The sequence below is a fragment of the Hyalella azteca genome, unplaced genomic scaffold, assembly GCF_000764305.2.
Source record: "Hyalella azteca isolate HAZT.00-mixed unplaced genomic scaffold, Hazt_2.0.2 contig7818, whole genome shotgun sequence".
Lineage (NCBI taxonomy): Eukaryota > Metazoa > Arthropoda > Malacostraca > Amphipoda > Hyalellidae > Hyalella > Hyalella azteca.
Window position 1 is genome coordinate 27786 of NW_025937932.1, and position 25973 is coordinate 53758.

At 38.1% G+C, this 25973-nt stretch overlaps 1 protein-coding gene across 1 annotated transcript in view; it reads left to right on the forward strand.

The window, feature by feature from the left end:
* The window catches only part of LOC108679124 (glycine receptor subunit alpha-4), a gene marked incomplete at its 5' end in the record, with an annotated part of 76044 nt that overhangs the window by 26494 nt on the left and 23577 nt on the right, over positions 1-25973 (forward strand). Inside the window, one exon of the mRNA XM_047881396.1 lies at positions 5693-5848. Coding sequence (XP_047737352.1) covers positions 5693-5848 — 156 coding nt within the window. The remainder of the gene's footprint in view (positions 1-5692; positions 5849-25973) is intronic.

Consider the following 25973-nt stretch of genomic DNA (forward strand, 5'->3'; position numbering starts at 1 on the left):
TTCTTTGCCAAATCTTCCGACCTAAAGACCATTTTCCTATCCTAACCACCCGTACAAAATTCAAATCTTCTATGGCAGTATTCCCCTTCGGCATTTATTTTTTGTCTAGCCCGGCTCATCCAGCGCTGTTTTTTACATCCTCTTTAACTTCTTACTATTCTGGTAGCGAGCTCATTCTACGATCGAAGTTCCCGAGCATTGCTTCTTCTTTTACTGCAGTAAGACTCTAAGCGTTCCTTATGCATACGTTAGATGAAGGGTTTCGAAATTTACGCAGAATAAATGATGAAATGTAACTACACGTATAGTTTCATCTATTTTATATGTCTCTTCACAGAAATTAACAATGCAAGTATTCCTTCACATTTGTTTCAGCCAAATTCCTAGATCGTCAAAATAAACTTGGTTTATGTTGGACGACGGCATGTACATCGCTTTCATTCGTAAGTGATTTCTCTTGTTATATTTAACATTTCTTTATAATTTGCCCCTCTTATCAGCTCATTTGGCGTAAAACCAAAGCTAAAAAATTTGCTCATTATTCGACAGATGCAGGTGATAAATTGAAGTGTTCCAGCAGTTTCATTCAATTTTCGCTGCTTCTGACATAATGTTGTGGTATAAATACATGCCGTATAGCTGTGGTTTAGGGCTTTGTTGGTATTAGAAAATGCTTGTGTAAAAACATTGCATTGTTGCAGTTTTCAAAAAAATATCTATTACTCAATTTTTACAGACAATGATGCAATATCAATAATTATAATAGGACATCAATTTTTCAGTATCTCGTGTGTTAGTTTCCTTGACAATCATCAGATCAACAAAGCAGCATTGCCTTATTAAACTTTAATAGGGTACTGTTCATGTTTGTCCCTATACATGGCTGCGCATGTGACTGTTCACACCTTAATTAACTCCCCGGATAGTTTTCTCCTCATCTCTGGCAACCATAATTGATGATCCAATTATCTCGGATGAGAACCGCATGTCGTTTTTCATGATCGTTTGTCACCGCAAATTTTTCTCAATAGCGCCTGCAGCTTTAATATCATACATATTGCTTTAAGTAGCGGGATATTTATCAACGAATTCCAAAGGCAGCAGTTATCGCTTCGGATGGTCTAGAACAGAAAATTAACAATAGTCAACACGTGATAGTTTTAGCCACTCCTTCTCGTCTTGTTCCGCTGACCTTCTTATAATTTTTTGTAGCTCTATATTTACAGACGGATCTAAGAGGCCAGGGCATTTATCAAATCCTCTGAAAGATGCTCGGTCTTTTTTTTTTTTGCGACGTTGCTGGTCTGATGTCTCGATCGGGGTAAAGAGTGGAGCATCTGAAAAAAACTAAAGGTCACTACTGGGGGCAGTGAAAGCTGCCCACGCAATAAGTATTTTATTTAGAATTTGGCAGGAAGTATGCTGAGAAATGCAAGACTACTCGGTTTTCGTACGATATGCTCGAACTAGGACCGAAACAGCCAAATTATAATGCTCTGAGTGGTCTTTCCCACTCACTAACCTTAATGCACTGGGCAACGAGCTTGAAATTTTTGGCTTGAGAGGCGCTGGTGCTGGGACTTGGTCGGTTGAATTACACCAATTTTGGCTATCGTTGAGAAACTCAACTAGCTCAGAGTAAACTTTCTTAACTCACTCGAACTTGCTTCACGTTTTTCTCCCCCTTCTGCACGTTGATCTCAACTTGGAATTCATCATCTCTTCCTGCTTCTGTTTCAAACTGTGTTCTGTCAATAGCCATCATGCCTCCGGGTCCTTCCTTCTTACTGAGATTGTAGGAAAGGACACTTTTTGTCATCTTCTATTATTGCCTTGGCATCTGTAGGCATGATGTCTAATGGCTCCACAATGTCTGAGAGACTGGCTCCGTTTGTTCGCTAATTTTGTGTCCTATTACATTTAATTTTTTAGCTTTCGCCAAGCTTTGTAGACATTTGTGCGATGTTTTAATGAACTTTTCGTGACGCTTTCCTGTAATTTTTACATAAAATCATTTGTTTCCGATTTGAAGAAAGGTGATATTTGCTGCTGCTCTGATGTCTGTAGGAACGCTTTGATATTGCGAATTTGCGTCGCCGATGGCGGGTTACAGCCGTCCTTTGCATCTCTTCTAACGAAGCTGCTATATTGTCTACTGAATGAAGTGTAATCCATACAATGCTGTTCCAAAATTTTAGCTTGGACATTACGAATTCCAGTACAATTACTGCAGTTCTTGAATGACCAACTAGAGAAATGTAGATGCCCCTCACGATTATCAACACGTCGCAGCTTGTAGAGCAAATCTCCACAAAAGAATTTTCACCCCCATTGATCGATCTGCTTTTAAGTATTGTAAATTTTTCACAAATTTCGGCATTATTATGCTACAGAAGTAGCCAGATACGATGATATCAATGTGCTCAACCTGGTTAACAACTTGGCTCGCCCAACAATATTTGCGACCCACTACCTCGAATATCGACGATGTTCTAGATTGTTCATCCAGTCTCTTCTTGGAAACTCGAGACACTCACTGAAGCATTGAACTCAGTCTATACCTTCGACCAACGATGAGGCATAGACAGACTCAGCCACACTGCATGGAGTCCGTTACGTCTCTTTGATGATCTAAGAACATGATGTCTCCAGTGGTGCGTTTTAGACCAACGAACGCTCGGGCCATGAGGTTTTGATACTCCAGTGCAATGTCGTGCATCAACTGCATGCACTTGACAACAATAATAATAATAATTGACCCATAATTGTGCGTTACCAAGTTCAAGCGCGTTTTAAATGTTTTCTCCTTCCATCTTGTACATCGATTGGGGTAAATTCAGTATATGTGTAATGGTATATTCTGTGTTTCAAAATCGTATTCTGATCTGCTGGATATGCAAATTTGTTAACCAATTTTCTATTCTAAATTGGCTTAAATAGAAAGCAACATGCAAAATACCTCCTCCTTAGCTATCGCGAAATTCTTATTCATAAATGTTAATAAATGTGATTTATTTGACGGCTTGATGAATTTAAAATTCTACCTAGTGTATTCTTATTTCTTACGTTTTTGCCTGATCACCTGTGAGCCTAAATCGTCTTATTAAATGACCCGAGCTTCAGTTTAAAGTTTTTTAATACGAAGCCCCGGACAAAGCGAATGTAATTTTCTTTTTCCCAGCCCTCTTAAGGGAATAAGAATTTTATAGAAATGCCAACTGAAACGAAATGCTGAAATATTAAAATTTGACACTTAGGGAAAATTTTAGATGAACTGCACGTTGATAACAATATCACAATTGAAATATCACGTTGATAGCCGTATCACTATGAAGCTTTCCCGAATAAGTTGTTTGGTAAATTTTGCTGGAATAAAACTTGACCTAACCTAGTGCCTCAGCAGTTTTGTCTTGCGTAATACACAATTTTTCCTTTAAATATTTGTTATGAATCGTATTCATCAAGTGTTTTAAAAGATTCATTACATTAAGTATCATTTCGTAAAATAACTGTACAGACTTTCAACATATTTTTCGTAATATTTTATTATATTGCGTGTCCTTCCATGTTAAAAAAGTTATGGTATTAACAATGTCAAGGTTTTCAGCGCTTTTTTTACCTGGATCTTGGATGTAACCTGGATTTGCGATGTGCATGGCACGCATGCCAGATGTCGGCGAAAACACGAGGCGTCCTCGGCACTAATTTCCCTGAATTCTTCTTAAATTTCTGAAAATTAGAAATAATTATGCCCGATAGTTGTTGCGGCTGGCCAATTTTCGCTGGCCGTGTGCTAGAAATGTTTTGAATATTTCGGAGAAATTATATTACTTTGACCTCAGAGAAAATTATTTCAATTTTTACCCAAAATATGTTCATTTTATTGTCTGGAACCAACACTGTTTTCCTTGTTGTTTTTTCGGTTATGTGACCACGGCTGCGTACGTCCGAACGTCGACTCGTCAGAAGGAAGTGCTGTAGCATTCATAAGTCAACGTCACTTGCGTCAGCTTGGTTGGTTTATTTCAGATTCATTGTCAGTGGTTTTTACCAATGGAGCTGACGATTCAAGTGTACGAGTGCGAATTTTGATTTGAAATTGAAGAGAAGATGTGACTCATTATATAAAGCGTTGCATATTCATCTCATTCACGATAGCTCACCAAACCTCTTATTTTTCAGCAACGATTAGTTCATTTTTCAGTTGTATTCGTCCAATTATTAATGGATTTTCAATTATGTATCGAAGCCATTCATGGTCAAAACGCAACACAAATAACGAACGAAAACTTTGGCTTTGATCTGGTGAAAATGTGCCTCTCAATTTCATAAAGTCGGTTTTCATTGTGGAATAATTCATTGAAGATCTGTTGATGCGTGTTATTGTATAAAAATTAACGTAGCGTTACAAATTTCTCCAACTAAAATTATATCCAAACATCATGCGTCTCTATAGATGAATAGAAGGCCCCATTACATGCAACACGTTTTGTTTCGGGTTGGAGCCGTTATTTCATTATTTCAGAGCCCCGTTGCTGCTATATTGTTCTCCTTTGATGCCATATCAGCTCAAGAGGTAATGTATGCAATTTACTATGTTATTCTCACGAAACGGCAAACTTGATCCTCGATGCAATAAGATTGTGGGCTGCCGTACAATCTCGAAGTTCGACAAATGCTTCGACATTTGTCGGAGTGCCTTGGGGAGCAACCTTGTTCAATATTGTCTGGGAAAAACTTGACTGCAAAGACAGCGTATTATAAATATTCAAGCTCGGATATTTTATTATTCTGTCTCGCAATTTGGTTTTATTGCACGTCATTCCTCATCGGTATTTTGCTAGCGTCATCAAATTCCCTTTGCAGTTAAATCATTATCCTTAGATTCTCAAAAAATGCACCCAAGTTATGAACTGAAGCTATAATTATACGATGTTAAATGACTATGTGTTATTGCGGTCGATCGTGCTTCTGACGTTTTAAATGCTTTCGTGTAAGATGTCGACTTTTCATATTAGAAAAAATTTCGGTTAGCCTTTGGTACAGTGTAACTCCGACTCTCGAACGTCCTGCCTCACGATCAATTAAGTCGCCTCACGAACCGTCAGACCTAAGAAGAAACGTTCCACCATACGACCGTGCTTTCTTGTGCGACCCCGGGCAAAGCAGAAAAGCATTGGGTCGGCATAAAAAGTATCTATTTCTATCGAAAATAAATTGTCAGCATCGAGAAATATGCGGCCGGCTTGCGGGTTCTTGACTTGGCCAAAGAGTACGGCTAAAATAAAAGTACGATCTCACTCTCTTCACCTAGAAACGGTTCGCTTTCACGCCATTTCCAGTACAATAAATACGTTGAGAAGGTATCATTATGACAGGTGCGGCACGGTTTGGATTTCTTTCCATGATTTTAAATGGAAAATATGTTTTATGAACTAATCTTCATACGAACAGAGCGGGGAATCAATCAATCAATCAATCGTGAAGCGGGGTTACACTGTATTTTTTTCCTTGTGAATATCTTTTTGACTAATCCATTTGCTTATCTAACAAAATTTCTTCCCCAGAATAATTATAATACTCAAGGAATAACACCTAGTGAGCATGTTGTGGTTGTATAATGTCTCGAAATTATATTTAAGCATTTTTATTGCCGTTTATGTATAAAACTGTTGAATAAAAATTCTTGCAGAATCGTACGAAGAACACGAGCTGGTGTTCGAGTGGAGGAAAACTTTGGGAAGCAACTACGGCAAGCATTTGGAGAAGAAGAAGAAACTGAGCTCCTTGAACGCCTACATCATTTCCAATGAGACGCGGGTGTGCGAGACCACTTTCACGTGGAGAGGTGAGCTGTAACCTTAAGTTTTCCTTCAGGGATTTTTCCAAGCAGCTGTGCTGGGAGCGAGATTAAGTCAAACCCTTGCGTTTGCGAAGAGAGAAATTTGCTTTTCCTAAAGCTATGGCGGGAAAGATTGTTCTCCATATGCGGCGGCGGCAGAGGAAGATTGCTTTTCCTTTAGCGGTGGCGGGAGAGAAAGATTGTTTCTCCATCAACGGAAGCGGGAGAGAACTATGGTTTTTCCTTTAGCACAGGCGGGAAAGAAAGATTGTTTTTCCTTTAGCGGTTGTAGTAGAGAAAGACTGTTTTTTCTTTAGCGGTTGCAGTAGAGAAAGATTGTTTTTTCTTTAAGCGGTGTCGGGCGAGAACGATTATTTTTCCTCCAGCGGTCTCGGGAGAGAATGATTTTTTCCATAAGCGGTTGCGTGAAAGGAAAATTGTTCTTCCATATGCGGTTCCATGACTGAAAGATTGTTTTTCCTTAAGCGGTTGCGCGAGAGAAAGATTGTTTTTCCATAAGCAATTGCTTGTGAGAACGATTGTTTTCCACTAGCGGTGATGGGAGAGAAAGATGTTTTTCCATAAATGGTTGCGTAAGAGAAAGATTTCTACTACAAGGAGTGGCACGCCTATAGGAAGACGAGCTGCTGTAGCGAGTTCTAAATAAGCTCTTACGTGCAAGATGAGCTGAGACTGTGAGCTTTATGTGATGGATTACCTTAGCGATGAGATGCAATTTCAAGCTTTACAAGACCGATTGCGTCGGGACACGAGGCTTAGTTTTTTTTATCCGAGTGATGAAACGGATGCAGGTGTTAACAAAGTTAATGATTTAATTTTAAATACTGTTTTTTTTTTCTCTGGAAGTGAAACCTTAATTCACCATTTTGAAGCATTTCTGAGCAAAATGTGATTTTGAATTCTACTTGAATTATGATCGCGAACTTTTATGAGTGGTGCTTGTTCATTAGGTGGTAAACCCTGAAGTAATTTTGAACTTTATTTTAGCTCAACTTCAACTTGCTTCCCCACTTCGCTATTTTTAAATATGATATAAATTAAATTTTAGAGAAATTCTTTCGGCGACCGAAAATGTTGTAGAAATGTGTGTGCTTCAATTCTCTCTTAAGGAGCTACTTCATAGAGAAAAGAGCTTAAATAAGGAATGTATTGCGCTCACTTTCAAGCCAAACAATGCATGCTCCTTTCACTGGTAGTTTGTTGTGGGTAGTTAGGTTGTGGGTAAGACTAATCCTATTCTCGGTGTATGACGGTAGACGCAGTCTATCGATTTATCGCATGTGTTGAAGGGCTAACGCGGCATTAATAATTCAAACACTGAAGACATAACAGCGAACTGATAAGATCCATCATTTACGATGAATAAATTATTCAGGGTACTCTAAAAATAGCCTGATAGATTTTTCACAATTTCGTTTTGTCTTGACTCTTGCTGGTTTACAGGGCGTTGTATATAGGAATTAATTTCATGTAGTGCAGTGGTGGTCAACTTGTGTTACGCGAGGCTATTTTGGGAGGTACGCGAAAACTCTCGAGGGCATGAACAGTTTTTTATTATTTTTTCTACCCGCAAATGTATACTATACTGTAAACATGATAATCAGACAACGATTTGCGACTATTGCCCCATATCATCCTACTTGTCCCAGCAGCTTAATGATAAAAAAAAATGCTGCCGGACTTTGTGCGCTAATTATGAGAGCATAAAGTAAGATCATATGTTATTTATACTACGTATTATAGCTGCTAAAATTTAGAGGAAGTAGTCTTAGATAGCCGTACGCGACGACTGTACGAAACCTCCGAATTGTACGAACATATTCTCTTCACCATACCGTTGAGGTGCAGCGTCCGAATCTCGAAAAAATTTATTTTTGCTTAACTGAAAATTAAATTTTATTTATTAGGAAAAAATTTAATTGGCTATTGCATTCCGCAATAAAAATTGCAAATTTTAACGTTATATATCAATCGTGTATTAACTCTTGGTAATGAATACAATAGCACAGTTTTTCCCCATCTTTTTTTCCAAAATAACATTCAAATAAAGTCAACTGATAACGATTAGGTACTCGTTTCACTGATGTTTCAAGCACTTATTCACTTTATTTCACAGCTGTCTTGCCTGTAGCAGTCCTTCTCGGCGACTCGTTTTTATTGTCTAGTTAAATGCTTGTTGACTATAAAAAAAAGCTAAATAAAATTTAACCCGCCCAGTTTACCGTGTGCCATGGCACCGTGGGCGTGTCTGGCCGTTGCCGTGCAGGAATGATCGCTCAGAACTGGCTTGATCTTGTTCACGCCAGACTCGCGAGAGCCGAAATAATGCGACAAAAGCACCTCACGAGTGGCCCTCGCTCTAGCGCGCTACCCCAACAATCCATACTCGCTTGTCATAGTTAGGGAGGCGAGACTGAGGGAAGGATTCTGCGTCATACTTGAGAGGGAAAAGAGAGACTTGGGTGAAGGATTCTGCGTCATACTTGCGAGGGTAAAGAGAGACTTGGGTGAAGGATTCTGCGTCATACTTGAATGGGAAAGGAGAGAGACTTGAGGGAAGGATTCTGCGTCATACTTGAGAGGGTAAAGAGAGACTTGAGGGAAGGATTCTGCGTCATACTTGAAAGGGAAAGGAGAGACTTGAGTGAAGGATTCTGCGTCATACTTGAGAGGGAAAGGAGAGACTTGAGTGAAGGATTCTGCGTCGTACATGCGAGGGAAAAGAGAGACTCCAGTGAAGGATTCTGCGTCATACTTGAAAGAGAAAGGAGAGAATTGAGTGAAGGATTCATCGTCATACTTAAGACGGAAATGAGAGACTCCAGTGAAGGATTCTACGTCATGCTCGAGAGGAAAAGGAGAGACTTGACTGAAAGATTCTGCGTCACTCTTGCGTGCAAAAGGAGAGACTCCGGTGAAAGACTTGAAGCTTCTGAAGATGGCCTTCATTGCAGGTCCATGCAGTCGCATTGCTAAAGCAAAGATGAATGACGAACGATGAATTTTGAGACTGCCAGACTGTTGAGCGCGTACTACCAGTATAATTTCAATTCAATAGTATAATTTGGGTCGTTTTTATCTGCTGCGAGGCTAATGGACTTATAAAAGCTCCTGTGGTCATAAAAAATGAGGATTAGATGTGGTGAAGATCTAAGAATCATGTGGTAAATCCATGAGTCATAAATAAATCGAGATAAATTCTCGTGCAAAAATTCAATCGGTAAGCTTCGCACGGATAATTAATTTGACCAATGTTTTCGGTTATTTCCCAAAGTTTCATTTTTTAGGACTCGTTTTCCAATTTGTGAATTTCGCCAACTATATGTCGCATATTCACACAAGTCTTCATGATTTTTCTCTCGGTCGTTAGAATTTTTCCCTAAGAAGTTGTATTGCTAGGTGAACGAAATTTTTTTTAATTTACTTACGTATTTTTAATTTTCATCTGTTTGTTTAGCATATTTTTTGACCACTAATTTGTGCAAATGATAATTTTTTTAAAGGAGAGCGAAACAATGTGATTTCGTTGTAATTGCTTCTTTTTCGCTCGCCTAATAAATCAAAATCTTTAGCCATGGTCCCAGCTTCTCGTCAGAAATTAGATTGACGAACACAATGTAATTTTGATGCCCTTAGACACCACTACAAAAAATTTGAATTTTCTGCTGAAGTTGCTTAAATTGTATTCGTGCAAATAGGAATTAATGTAAACGAAGCTTATGCTGGGTGAACATGAATGATGCACCAATTAACCAATTGTTTAGTAGTCTAATGCTCCAAAGTTTTGGACCCAATGCCCTGATTTTTTTTTCTTCTTGCTTGTCTAGCGCGCGAAAAAAATGAAGGAAAAAAAACAGGAACCGCTGGACAGACCAATTGCGAACCAGATTTCATGAAAATTTACAGGATTTATCTAACGCTGTTGAATGGCAGGAGGGGAGAGTTCTGTTTGTTTGATCGAACTGATTGATCAGATTCCGTAAATCTAAAATGTGCCATTTGCTGTGCGATTTAGTGGGGCAAAATCTGTTCAAGCTCAATCATTAACCAATATAATTGGTCCTCTTCCGTACGCGATTCTCTCTTTGAACATGAATGTATGGAGGCGATGCACCACCTACATCATGGTTGTAGTCAAATATATTTCTTTTCACTGACTCAACTATAGAAATACTTTCAGACCATAGAAATACTTTCAAAAAGTTTGAAATTTTAACCGCATTTAATTAAGCCTTCAAATTTGCTTTACTTTTCTCACGTTCAACTTCTATCGTCTTTTTCATTAACTTGTTTGTATTTTTTACTTGAAATATTTTATTCTGTAATCGCATCAGTATTTTTGGATATAACTTGAAATATCAACGCTGTGGATATACACATGCGGAAATGGCTATACGATCACCCATTTTTTTCTAAATATTTTTTCTTGCAGAAAGAAGTACGGGATTCTAATAAAACGTGGTCAACCTACGTTGAAAAACTGTTCCAACGCTATACGAACAAATTTTTTAAATGTGGGAAGAAATGATGAAATTAAAAAAAAACCTAGGTGGAAACGGTTATAAGGCCAAGATATGTTTTTCTCCATTTTAGTATTTTTATGCAATATTTTCACGTTAAAAAGTACAGCACCATAAAGAATATCCCGATTTCCGCCATGTAGGGTACTTTTGGTGTACTTCTGGTGTAGTTCGGTGTGCTCATTTCTATTTTTTCTAAGTAAAAGTGATGCCAAAGGGGACAAGCCTCACAGAGGCAGAGAAGGCGCAGATTTTGGCCATTGCGAAATGCGGTAGAATCCAACATGATATAGAAAAGGAAATAAAACGCTCAAAAATAGTTGTACAATAATTTCTTGCTAATCCGGACGGCTACGGACCAAAAAAGCACCCTGGACCAACCCCAAAATTAACCGACTGGGATCTTAGGCCGTTAGGCGACTGTTTTCAGAGGCTTCTAAAGCTGGCGCTACCTCTACTTATATAAAATTGGCCTCTGCAGTTGATGTGACAGCACAACGCATCCGTCAGATATTGCACGACTCGAAGAAATTCAAGTACATGAAGCGGAAAAATGCCCCCTATGCTTATACAAAAGCATATTATCAACCGACTAAAATATGCTGAACAAATGTGCTTATTGGTGAGGGATGGGACAAGATTATCGTTGATGATGAAAAAAAGTTCAATCGTGATGGTAAAGTTGGATGGCAATGCTGTTGGCAAAACCTGGACGGTGAGCCTGAATTCTTTTCCAAGCTGCAATCTAGTGGTGGTTTGGTCATGGTTTTGGGTGCGTCTAGCCGAAATGGAAAATCAACTTTAGATATTTTACGTACGAGACGGGATTCCGAGATTTTTTTTTTAGTTTTCAACATTCTTTCTCATGTATTTTGAAGAAAATTTTTTTTTCGAGTAGCGTTGGAACGGATTTTAAACTGAGATTAACCTCGTTTAATTAGAATCCCGTATTTCTTTATAATGTAAGAAAGAATATTCAGAAAAACTAGGTGTTCATATGGCCATTTCCGTAACTAAATGGAACTATCGATGCTGTGGACATGACTGGAACCATCAACGCTGTAGGTATTACTGTAACTATCGACGCTGTGGACATAACTGGAACTATCGACGCTGTGGACATAACTGGAACTATCGACGCTGTGGACATAACTGGAACTATCGACGCTGTGGACATAACTGTAACTATCGACGCTGTGGACATAACTGTAACTATCGACGCTGTGGACATAACTGGAACTATCGACGCTGTGGACGTAACTGTAACTATCGACGCTGTGGACATAACTGGAACTATCGACGCTGTGGACATAACTGTAACTATCGACGCTGTGGACATAACTGGAACTATCAACGCTTGGACATAACTGGAACTATCAACGCTTGAACATAACTGGAACTATCAACGCTTGAACATAACTGGAACTATCAACGCTGTGGACATAACTGGAACTATCAACGCTGTGGACATAACTATCAACGCTGTAGAACCTAAGGCGGCAAAGGCGAAAAGTTCCAATATTGAGTCGCTTGTGTACGTACTCGTATTTTTTTCCAGGCCAAGAAGTCTTCGTGATTGATGACCAAAGAATTGGGATGCTATACCAAGCCGATCAAGAAAATTAGGCTTCACCACTAAAAGCTGCGGTTATTGTTTGCTGCGGAACAACATCATTAGGCTTTGAACTCGATTTTCCGCTCATGATTTTAATCCAGGATTAGAGCTGAAGCTAGATTTCAATAAAATTCTACGACAAAAGTTTCCTGTATTCCGTCTAGTTCATTAATTTAATTTTTAAATTATTCGCTTGTGTTATAAAATTTAAGTTATTCTTTGTGATTTATTTATGATTATGCAGCTGCCTTTCTATAAGAATAAAGCCTAAATAGACTCATTTCCTACTCGAAAATCTTCTAATTATCTCGGTTTTTAGTGAGGTGTATTGTGGTGGAATTCGAATAATTTTCAGCTGATTCACTGGAAATCAATGTGAATGCTTCAAAAAATGAAATATCGTCGAATGCTTCTGTGTGATTTATCTCAAGCAACATATAGACCCTCCGATTCCATATGGTATGTTCCAATAAAATAAGCATTTGAGATTTTGGATCTTTTGTGCGCAACCAATTCTTGTTCTAAACATCTACCATATCGAGAACAGGTACGGTACCTAGATGATCGTGACTCGAATATATATGCATATCAACTATTCTTCCTTTAAATTTCATCCGTTTACGGAATACATAGTTGCTATTAACCTACAGCAATGGGAATCTCTTTCAATGCTGCCAACCTAACTGGGACGCGGCAGATATTTACAAGTTTTATTCACAGTTGAATTTTCTTCATCGCTCTGAGCGTAAGCAACTCCTCTTCCACTGTTCAACCTGTTTACCTTGGGCAGTCGCATGCATTTTTAATGGAGCATAATTAATCGAAAAATTCGTGTTTTTGAATTAGTGCAGTTCTCCCTAAATAAGGGTTTGATATTATAATTTATTTCACTCGTTTCGTTTATCTCTATCCATCTTGTTGACTTTTGCGTGCTATTGCGTAAAAGCTACTTTTCCAGGGAAACCTGTTCGTTGAGAATCTCGGTCAAATTGAAACGACTTCAGCTCCTTTTTTATATGACTGAAAAGACAGGAAACAATTTTCACAATAATCTTTGTATTGTAGCATGCTCTTAACGAAAATATTAATGAAAATATTTGGAAGCGTCCAGTTTTCTAGAATTAATATTATTTTCTCTATAAAGTTAAATGGATAGGGTACAAACGGTTACCTTGTCTCCGAATGCTAGCTTAAATATTATTGAAGGGAACATCGCGTCTTACCGCCCTCGACATTTTCTGGTGCTCGAGAAAGAGAAAGTTACGCCTCCGGTGCCCTGCGTGGAAATATTTATACGCTCTTCTTTTTCGAGCGGTTCTTGGAATTTATGGGACGGCAAAGAAGAGGAGACTAGCGCTGAAATTCTCTTGAATGGGAGAACACGAGAAATACAGAAACATGGTTTAAAATTGTCTTTGGAAAAAGATATGATCTAAATTCAAATTTTGGTTAAAGTTCGGTTATGTTTTATTTAAAAAGGGCTATTGGAAATAAGATTTAAAAACCTTGATGCATATCAACTTTTGTACTTCTATTATTTTGACATGATTATTTCATGCTATCATTGTAAAGGGTAATGAAATCAAATATTGGATTTTTCATTAGTAGGAATATTTTTTCTTTTAGCATTAATTTTTAAAAACTGGAAAATGTCGGCAAAGTGTTATTGATTCCATGTAAATTATAATTTGATATGTGACACATTAAGAATTTATTTTTTTTAATTTATTCATGTTAAATGATTAATATTTTTATTTATGCATATGTTGCGAATGTTCTTTTAAATTTGTAACATGTGGTGTTTCGTACGTGTAGGCAAGATCCGTCTTGTCTACACACACCGTGGTGCCTCTATGAGGTGCTGGTGGTGCCTCTATGAGGTGCTGGTGGTGCCTCTATGAGGTGCTGGTGGTGCCTCTATGAGGTGCTGGTGGTGCCTCTATGAGCCTATGAGGTGCTGCTGGTGCCTCTATGAGGTGCTGCTGGTGCCTTTATGAGCCTATGAGGTGCTGCTGGTGCCTCTCCCTCGCCAGCCTATATGTACGCCGGTCATCTGAGACTTTCCGCCCTGTTGGTGTTGAATATTTGGCGCTTGCAAAAAAATTTTATGTTCGAGTCCTTGCTCCTTGATCACGGAGAAAAAATGTAAGATTATAAGTCTGGTTAACATTGTACGAGAAAATCCTAAGGTTGTTGCGAGACAGAAGCATGTCTTATTATTACATGTTGGTTCTTCGTTGTGATCGAAACAAACGTTGATAGACACTGCAATTTGATATGTTTAATAATTAAAGACAGCAATTGCAGTTTGAATTTTTTTGTTATTGTTCAAGGTTAATTGCAATAATTGCCTTCTTTGACGCCTGTTCGGTATTCAATCAATGTCAATAGAACAAGATTCAAGTGTATTTATTTCGTTAAAAGACCTAGCGTCTTTATAGATTACATTACACGTTTCTAGTTGAATCTGTCAGAAAATTTTTAATTTGAACTTTAGAAGAGTCTTCGTGTAATTTCAACTGATGAAATCTCGTGCTTCTTGTCAGCAAATTTCCTTGAAATCAGTTGCCATGACAACAGACTATCTCTGTTGCGACATTAACTGGATTTTCCTAGGAAGTGATGCATCTGCAACGTGCATCCTCCATCACGCATGGCTGCTCAGGTTGTAAAATGTATTCGAATTGGCGTTGAATGACAATAATTACTTTGGTTTATTGCTCTCGGAAGGGTGCAAGAATGAAGGTTGTAAGGTGCCTTGTCTGTCGAGTTTGTCTTAAGAATCGTCGAGTGCCAGTCGAGAGATGGCTCATGCGATGCTCGATGTTGGCTTAAACTTTTGCTTTACCCAATACGTATATTAGATAATATACTCATAATATAATACAGTAATATAATAGCATGATATATTTGAAATAATATGCTCATTACTTATATTAAATAATTTATTATCATGATTAACGGTACCACTTTTTAAATTCGTAAAATTTCAAGTTTTTGCTGTGTAATAACGTGAAATGGCTAAAATATCAACGAAGTGTTCTGCCCGAAATTTGTGGTTGTGGCTAGTAGAAAGTAATTATATTGTCGAGACAAGTTTATGCCGTGGAAAGTGTTTTTTAGGTAAAGAAATCGGTGTAGATCTGAGAAGCGCGAGACATTTCAGCTAAAAACTTTCGGTAACTTCATTTTATTTCTTTGTACACTGTCGTCAAATATTTTTTCCGTGAAACTTGCTGTGAATGTTCATTTCTGAGTCAAACGAATTATTTCATACAAGTCATCGAAAATTGACACATTACACCCGTTTAGTTGATACGAAAACATAAATTCGCCCTACCACGACTGTGAACAAATAATTATTTATCCCTTAACTTGTGCTTGAGGTGATGGGTGTCCTTTGAATTAGGCATGGTATTTCTAGCAATTTGAACAACATATTCATTCAAAATTTTTAGGTTTCTATAATTCACTTGAGTATTGCGATAATATTCAGATTTATACTTTATGCATCTTAGTTTAAATTTCTACTTTTTACTTGGAAACCAAATTTTCTGAAAACGCTTATATTCGCACCACTCGTGTTGACGTTCATAAAATTAAGACGAGCCCACCGACAGTCTGTAAGAATTGACTACGCTTTCGATCGGGAAATTCATTGCAATTTAGAGGAGAATAATTGTTCATAGTTTACTCATTTGTTCAACTAAAATTCCCGTAATATGACTTGATGTATTTATGCCGTTATTCGTGGTTTATTTTGTTTAATTGATATCGGAATTCAGGATTGTCTTCGAATAGTTACTTTCAAGGTGATGTTATTGAGCGTTGGTTATTCCTTGTCGAATTTCAGTCGGTTCGAGCAAAGAAAATTTGACTGATTTACTACGCGCTACTTAGCAAGACGTGAACAAATGCCGATGCACATGTCGATGTCAATTGTCTTGCAAGCAATCAGCTTAACAATGAAGCCTTACCATGCAATCATCTAGAGCTCTTCTTTTTAAGCCTCGGGAAGACGAATCGTTGTCGTGATGACGAGGTGACCATCCCACTTATCCGAGTATTGAATAGACCTGACGCAAGTTACACAATGCAGTTTTCATAGAAAGTTTGTGATCAATCATTGTGATCTTGTTTCGATTAACAGCAGTTCGGTTCAGTGTTGTGCATGCCCAAATGTTGCGAGTTTTTCGCTCGATTAAAAGATTCATGCCGTTCAACCTGCTTAAAACATGAAATGATATCTTGGATATCTCTCTGCAATAGAATGAGTATTCATAACTGTATAAATTCAACTCGAAAGTTTGTTATAATTTCGCTATTATCAGTTCAGCCGTTTCTAAATAAGGATTATTTTGAATGAATCGTCTTTCGTGACAGTGCCACTGATCGATCAGTGTTTGACCTTGAGGCATGAATTGAAAGCGTCTTTTAACTGAAAATTTTATTACCATAACGTCAATGTGGAGCTGGTTTAGTCCAGTTCCTGTCCTAATGTTGACATTCCAAGGCTAGTTCGAAGAACCGATAATGGATGTTCTTGCAGAGTTGGCTTACGTGCTTTTCTCGGTCACTGGAAGCGTCCTATGAGACCATTAAATAATTTTCAGACCAATAATCATAATTTAAGTATGATATTCCATAATTATTTTCTGTGTGAAAATTCCGCTGAGAATTGTTTGTGTGATGTGCTGTCTCACAGGTCCTGCCGGAGGTTGGGAGCCATGGTTCTTTCAAGCTCTTCTCATTTCACAGTAAGATTAGGAATTTTGGACATCATAACCTCATGATCAGGGTTCCAATCGACACTTTGTGCTGAAGACCTCACCGTCGCTGCTATACGTTTTCTTATTGCTCTTTTATATTCACGCGTTCAGTTCCAAGTGATGGATCAAAGTGGCACAAAGAGCTTCACATTCCACGGCGTACATCGATTTTCTATGAATTGCACGCTATGAATTTCTATGAATTGCACGCTTTCACGTAGATATTAAATATAATGATTGAATGCCTTCATATGTCGAACAAATAATCACTAACGGTATCACTTAGCGAATACAATATTTTTGCGTTAATTTATCTTACTTTGATGAAGCTTGAACGGGATGATTGCTAAATTTTTTAAATGTAATCTTTTCACTCGTACATTTTCAGAGTGTACATGCGCGGGTGTAGAGAGTGTGCAGTATATCTGTGTTATAGTTGTGAGTTGGAATTCTGATTTGTAGTCCAAGCATTCGAATGCGTTAAACGTACGATTATGATCATGATGCTGAGCTATGCATATTGACCTGACACAGAATTTCACCTCGATCTACTTATTTCAATTCATGGTTTTAGTTTCTGAGAAAAAAAAATTGTCCAATTTTGCTGCTGTTTATATTGTTTCTGATGCTGAACTTCAGACAGGATCCACAGCGAAAGTGACATACCTTCCAACTTCGTTGATTATGCAAATTTCGACGATCCTTTCCGGAATCGTTGATTAAGCGTATTACGACGATCCTCAAGACGATTTATCGATATAACGATACTTGGAGTGCAACCTAGTTTGGATTCGCAACGGATTATTTTTTCTTAATTAATGCGTTCAAGTAAGTATAATTTGTTTGGTGAGACTAACATTATTTGTCGTGTAATTCCGAAGCGTGCCCGGACCGTTCTCGTTTCGTATGATGATTATTACCAACTTGAATAGCTATAAATATACTTGAATTACATCACTCGTTTCACTATTCAGGATAAATATTTGTTATTAATTTTTCCGAAATTTCTTTTACATTTGTTTCGTAAACATTATTTGATAATCAGACAATTTTTAAGGAATGTTTGAGGTATTGATAAGTAATTAGGGTGATAATATAGAATATTCGTAATAGCTACTTCTTTACCACGAATTCAATACTTAGAAATTCCTTGCATGCGATCGAGTTAATCAAGTGTAGAGTTCAACCATTAGACAAACCTATGCTACCGGCACGAAGAGAATAGTTACGAAGAGATTTCTAAAACTAGAATAAATAAAAGTTTTAGGTTTATAGATTGAATTTCAGGAGCCCTAGATCGCAGCTCAGAGCCACTTTCGCTGCGGTATTGTCCTATTGACAAATAATTAGCTCGATCTGATGTGTTTTTTTCATACAGTCCAAAAATATTTGCTAGTCGATAATTACAAATTCTATTTCCGATTTCTATATGCGTTGGGTTTAAAGTTTGAGGATGCCTAATGAAAAGCAGAGCTGCAATCCTAATGATACTAGATTTTAGAGCTTCCATGAACAAGTCACGAAAAGTTCAAGATTCGGCGACAGGCCACATCAGGCCTACTCTTTAGCGCCGACATCACAATATGCTATGTTATATTTATGTTATTTCATTAACAACGCCATCTTGAGCAAGTACGATATAATGTGGAGCACTGTGTCGATTCGTCGGAGTCACGTGTACGTTCCCGCATATGCACCATTTCATTATGCGGTTTAATTTTACATTATTACCATTCATTTCATTTTGGTAGAAATTGTACGAGTTTAACATATGTCATGAGTTGAATAGGTAAATGAAGAATTCGCTCCATCTAGAACTAAAACACAGGAGTATGCTGAAATCTAAAGCGAAAATTTGTTTTAATGGCCCTGAAATGAACCAAGAGACGACCGTGGACGTTCATTTTGTTTCAACAAACTTTATATCTCCCAATGCCTTGAGTTAGAAATTATGAAGAATATACTTCTATTTTAGTATAAAATGATTTATTGGTGCGAAACTCGATCGCATCCTACTCGCAGCTACTTTAAGCAAACTTTGCCGAACGTAATAAAAAAACACTAGGAATATTTGATCAATTTAGAACCCGATCATTTTATTTCAACTGAAACAACAGTGAAGTTTTTGGTGCTTCCGGGAAGCACCTTGCAAAATTGTCTTCGCCTTTGCGCTCCCAAGTTGATGAATCCTGGTTCAGTTTATCGATCAGGGTCTTTTCAGTGATTGCAGCCTGAGAGCACGGAAGCGCTGTCTTGTCTCTCAAAGATGACACTCGCTTTGTTTCTTTTCATTGGACGTGCTCTCTAAATTTTTCACGACAGACGTCAATGTGGTATCTTCCTTTTGAATGTTTTTCGTTTAAGAGTCAGAGTAGTTGTGTAGGTACTTTTTATACACGGTATTTTTCCTGAGTGATATTATACTTCTTCGATACGTAATTAGTAACGCTGTTCTCACTATAGGATTTCTTTCAGGTGCTATTTTAAATAGTATATGTTTTATAGTCGTACGTTTAATGCAATTTTGCGCGAAATTAATTATGGAATTTTCAGGGCATTCAGAATAATTCATTGCAAATAATATCTAGCCTAATGGCATTGTAGCCGTTGGCCGTTCATTTAAGTTAGGTCTTTGTCTGACATGTTCTACTAGAATTCATTTCTCATTAATCTGCTGGAACTGAATTTATAGAGTAAAACGTTTGACCTTATTTCATTATGTTTCGCTAACTGCTTTTTAATTGCTTATAGTTGATTGCTTTGTGCAGTAATGATTTTTCCATTGCAAGACGTAAAGGTTCGAGTAATATTCACTGTACATTTTCCGTTACAGTATAGTAATCTCTGCTTAATTCTACATTCAGGAAAATGCCACGTTGTTTAAATGGTGACCCAATTCCTTGCTCACTGAACGAGCAAAGAGCGGACGTAGCATTGAAGCACCTTTATTTAGTCGTCCCTAACTGGGTCAGGATGACCCACAAAAGCACAATGACTTGCATTGACCATTTCTCTGAATGTTTTGTTCAAATGTGATGTAAATCTATGCAGATTTGTAACAACTATCAGTTAATTAAAATTGAGCATATATTTCTTGACTGGTAATTGAGCATTTATTTGTTGATATATTCAGCAAATAATTGTGACAGCTTTTTTTGTGTGTGATGTTTTGTTTTAAAATTCACTCTACAATGTCTCGATTTACTTCTGGATGACACAACGAGAGGCAATAAAAGCTAATCTTTTCAACTATAAGATAAGATACAAAAGATAAACTGTCATATCAACTACGGTGATAAGACATAACTAAAGAGCGAAAAACTTGCTCTTGCTGTGCAACCTTTTTTCCCGTTCTCTCACTAAAAACTCCAATGTTTTGTTTCGCCCGACGCGCTACATCGGGAGCAAGAAGTTATAGCTTTCCATTACACCTCGTTGTGTTTTCCCTTGAATTTTTTTATCACTTTGCGTTTGCCGAGGGCCTTCGAGAAATGATGCTAATTCTAGAAATGGCTATTCTCGTCGCTGAATTATGGTTTTAGTGCTGATCGGCATCGATAATCGATTGAAGTACTGAGTTAGAATTAATTGATTTGTCACGTTCGTATAGTAATCAGTCTTTTATAGATGAAGCGTTAATTTAACTTGTAATACAGGGTGTTCTATGTAAAAATTGCAATCATTTGTTCCTTCATAACACTGTCGTAATCCATATTTACATTTAACCTTGTTTTCTCTCTCATTCAAGTCGCTAAGCATAGTCAAGTGAATACCATTCGATTGCATACTAATCTTAACTGCGAATATTTATTTCATTCACTGCAGATTTTTAATTTCACTTGTTGAACATGATTTAAACAAGGAAATTTTTCCAAGTTTATCCGTCACGGATCTCGCGGTCTCAAGGACTGGGATGCAGGTAACACCTGCACCCCGGCAATCGTTGTGATGCCGGGATGGTGTGTTAGCATTTAAAGTACACGCTAAATTAGTATTGTATATATCCCTTCTCCGTCTCTTGACGGTCTCGCGTCCTCTTGTACGAGTACCTTTATTTGTTGTTCAACTGTCGTTAATTCGTTTTCTCTACGAAACGGTAAAGTTCGGAGAGAAACGGTTTACTGAAACGAATGAACCGTTCAGTAAACGAAGTTTACCGAAACTTTTTTACAGACCATTTTACATTGAAATGTTGGAAAATATATAATGTCAGTTTACACGTGACGTTTGACCGTCGTTTCCATCGTACCAGATATATTAATCTGGTATATTTTTTTGTATTCAATGGAGAATTTACGAGTTATAGCACTTAGGCTTCCACCGAGCTAGTACTATCTACCTTGTGAATTAAGCTTTACCTGACTTCAGATAAGAGCTTCTCTTGAACTTATATTCTATTCTTATCAAACTCTTCTGTGTTCAAAAATACTTACAAAATATTTGGCTTCGAATACTTTAGCTTCGAAATTGTTACGAGCGGCATGAACTGAACGAAAATACTATTGAATATATTATTCGGTACTGCGGCATTTTTCGGCTGAAAATGTTTGTCATTACTGGTTTTTGGATTTTTTTTTTTTCAGTGTCGATTTTTCGGTGTCTTACTATTGCATATCGTATTTTTAGTCGTATTTTAAATTATTCCTCCTTTCATATATGATCGGAGGCAAAATTATGTTTGCATGACAGTATCATATGAGTTTTGCTAAAACACTTCACAAAGTTTCGCTTTTGGTTAAGAATCTCCACTGGAAGTTGTTTCAACCTGATCATTTAACACGTATGGGATCTGAATAACATCTGAAAATTCTATTGTTTCCATTTAATACCTTATTTAGCATGAATTAACTCTCCCCAGCTGTAGTCATGTAATACAATTTACCACATCCCGAGCGATTATATAGTGGCTAAATTTCTTCCTGACAGTTTTGAATTTGCCACTCTATTCTACTAACCTTTGATGCCAGCTTGTGCTTTAATTAATCTTCCGTCGCATTTATTGTTCTCAAGCCAGTCCTTCATCAAAATTTTGTCTTAGAAATAAGCTAATCTATTCCTAGCATCTTTGTTTCGTAGCCACCTTTGCTTTCAATACCCGAGAAAGAGTTTTCTATTGTCGCTGAAGCCCTTGATACCGCAAGTCCTCGACTAGAAGTCTATTGTCGGTATAAACAGCGCCCCCTTCCACCAGGAAGACTTGGATGCTACGCCTCCTGTCGAGTACCTCTCGACAGGCGAGGCGTCGTGTTTATTTTCACGCCAGTGTTCCAGCACGAGGCTCGTTCAACCTTGGCTAATCTTGATACAATGCTGTCGTAAAATGAAAAACCCATGTTTTTTATGCTATCAATAAATAAAAATTTTTTAATTGAGAGCGCTATACTGCATTTTTTGGCGTGTGTGGAGGAAGAAACCAGGCAAGGCAGTTACTCACCAACGTCGTTACTGACTTATGATTACTCGATTATTCACTTTGCGCATCACGATATTTCTATCAACATTTGGGTTTATCTAAAAACTTGCCAATTTTTACCCTGACAGCCCTCAAATCAACTACTCTGCTCACGTGACGCGCGATCATGCTGCGTGCAATTCTACAAAATTGTCCAATTTTGTGTACAATTTTTGCAGTAATGCAACTTAGAACCAGAAGTACAAGAAGTGACAAAACAAAGATTTTATCTCTTGCAAAAATTTGCAGCAAATAGTTTCGACACTCACATGAAAAGCTTCTGAGTAACTTGCTGGATCGTCCTGTAATAGTCTTTTGGGAGCAGCCATTTTGAGTCAGCAACCGTAATCAATTATGGAGAGGACGAATTGCTGCAGCCGGAGAAGCTTGGTGATTTCGACTTTATCTCGGCGAAGCTGGATTAACGTCTGAGCTCGTCGTTCTCAATTTGGAAATCGAGATATTTTACTCGTTTTTTTATCAGCTGGTATCGGGATAATTTTCAAAATAATTAATATAGGTCTGCTGTTTTGCAGTCATTTATGGTCAGAATTAGGTATGATGTCTCATCTGAAGCCGGTTTGGATGGAGTACTGAATAATATATGGAACTCATTATTCATTAACCCAATACATTTCCAGGTAATATTGTTGAGAAGCCGCTTGTTTGAGAACAGAATATCCTCAAATGACAGTCGTTTGACTTGCTTACTAAACATTCAATATACCATGCAGCGCTGAAAAACGTGCTTGAAACGTTTATGGATAGGAACTACTATGGATAAGTTTAATGCATTTTGGCGGTATCCACAGTCATGGCAGCCAAGATTTCTGAAAGCCTGCTGCCGAGCTGCGCGGTGATTGATTATCTGACGTCGGGCTAGAGATTGATTGTCGCGTTAGTGAGTATATCATATTTTGCCTGACCGTGAATTCTTGTTTGCCGTGAAATAAATCATATCTGGTTGGCCTATTGTCTTTGATTCCAGAGTGCGCTGTGACAGCTACTGTTACGAGGTATACGAGTACAGATCAAATTCAGTTGGTTTAAATGAATTTTTTGGAAGCCGTTTTGAAAATCGTATTATGATAGGTGTTGATTTTAGTGATTTTTTTAGTTTAAAGTAATCTTTTTGAACCAACGAGATGTTTGAACAAACGGTAAATTCAATTATACGAAATGGGAAAGGGGGGGGGAATTCGCAGCTGCGGCTCGCTGTTAATTCCCACCCTCCGAAAATACGGACATTTTAATATAAAAAATTGATGCTGCAAAATTCTGTTATGTTCTGCATCACAGTCTAGGTTCTGCATCACAGTCTAGGTTCTGCAGCACAGTCTAGGTTATCATTTTCTGTGTTGATTTTCACAGAATCTTGTATAATGACTCCTAGTCGGTCTGCTGTAAAAATTACAGCACCAAACGACCTCACCGCCAAAACAGTCCCACTTAGTAATTTAATTGCTCTTTGTAGTCAGAATTTTCTGGCCTATGCGATCATGCAATGGTTTGGCTGATTCGCTGGCTATTAGTTTCCCGATACGGATAGTCTTGTATCATCGACTATGGCGTGAAGTCTTAACGATCATCAATTTCGGCGCTGGTTCAGTTTGTAAATAAATTTAAGCTGGCGAAACTTGCAGTACTTGCATTGAATTGCTGAGATAAGATCGTTTTTCATTAAGACTTTCATTTAAAAAATTTCCGTTCATTTTTCACTAAATCAAAATAAGAAGATAAGGCACAAGTTAGGATGTGTCGTGCAGGAGAACCAGTCGTGCACTTCAGCCTGCTCTAGGATTCTTCCAATTCCCAATCAATACCGGAATGGTGATTGGCCGCAGTTGTATCATAGGCACAAGTTTGCCTACAGTCACAAATACTTGATACCAACATTCCTGGCAAAATCGATGAAGTTTACGAGTGCTATTGTTCGTTATTGTGTAATAGAATATTATCGCGTGAATAATTCTCTACCAAAACAGTCAATATATTGACCTTTTTTATGCATCAACGAAGAAAATTATTGTTCATTTGTCTAGTATTATCACGGTATCAAGTCTGATTGACAGGTCTAGAGTATCATGTACGATATTTGCGGGTCGTAGTTGTGATTATAAATAATATGTAAACGTAGGCATGACGATTTAATGTAATCCTTAAGTATAAATATTCTTTTGCGGTTAAAGTATTAAACATGATAGTATTACTTGATTTGTAGTGCATTTTCTCATTTATGGAAAAAAGGCGCTATTGTGGTAGTCATGTCCGTCTGTCTGTCCGTCTGTCCGTGACTTCACGTTTTCGTCGACGAGAAAATGCGCTCGCAGTCACTCACTGCAGCGAGTACCGAGTTAAATTTTTTGTCTATTCCATTTCCATCTCACGGAAGATATTGCGTGGAATGGTGAATCGTGATTTTTACCGACATTTCGCTTCTCACGTACCTGACAAATTTTACTATCTATTTAATTGGCTGCCGAAATGCATACGTATAAGTGGTTGTACTGCACACGGTCTGTATTCGGTGTTCACAGCTAATCGATTGAGAATACACATTTTCAATCTCGCGTTAGGGCAAGCGCTTGGTTCAATGTTCGTGGCCAAGCCTTGTGATGTCCTATCTATACTCTTGGCTTTGATAACTTATTTGTTTCTTTGTTTCTGAATTATTTGCAACATTGTGATTGGGTCGCACGTCCTGGTTAATTTGGTTCAGTAACTTCGCAAAGAGACAGTTGAAAAGACTCTCCAGATTCAAACTGAGTTACACGTTCACTAACAAACCTTGAGACAAGGGCAGCAAGATGCGACACTACCTGCCAACACTTCCTCAGCCAGCGAGAAATATGTTAAACTGAATAAAAAGCAAAATAGTGTAAATTCGACTAAACGTATATACTTGATACATCTAAGAAGAAGGAAAATTACTATATCCAACTTAGACACAAGGCTACACGAAATTGGCGTAATTGGTGATATAATACACAAAAATGTAGTACAGAAAATTTCATAATTCTACTTCAGTATGTTTCGGATGCAGCAGTCTCAGATCACGATGGATGGCCGCCTTTGACCATCGGGCATCCGCCCTCATTTTGGCCTGCTGATGCACGATGCTGTTGCTTGCTTCTCGCCGCTGGTAGTGGTGCAGGGGCGGTCAATCAACGATTGTGCCCAGCAGGAACACGCCTAGTCGTCTCTTGAAGGTTTCCAGAGTGAACTCACCCTTTCGTAGATCCTTTGGTAGGACGTTAAACAGCCTCGGCTCTGCCACGGAAAGAGATCGTTCCCGCAGGTAGTGAAATCTGACTACGGATCTGTTACGTAGTGGGGGAATCCTGCACAGTCTCTCCCTTCTCTCGTTATAGTAAGTTTCAATCATAAAAATTTCGCTTTTAAAATTTGGCGCCATTCCGATAATTATTTTCAATTTGTACACAATGACATCCCTCTCCTGTCTCCCCTGCATTGAGTACTAGCCCTGGCGCTCCATCCTCCCCCCAGTAGTTCAACTCTTCCATCCCTCTGATCCTGGAAGTGAAGGTTCACTGAACTTCTTCCAGTTGCCGCACTGCGCCGAGTGTGAACGGGGTCCAGAGCTGGCAGCAGTATTCAAGGAGAGGTATCTCAAGGGCTATGAACAGAGTATGGTATAATCGGTTCCGCTTCCCTTGCTCTGAACGTCCGCCAGATCCAGCCTATCTGCCACCTGCTTCTTGCTGTTATTGCCGCTATGTGATCGTCAAACTTG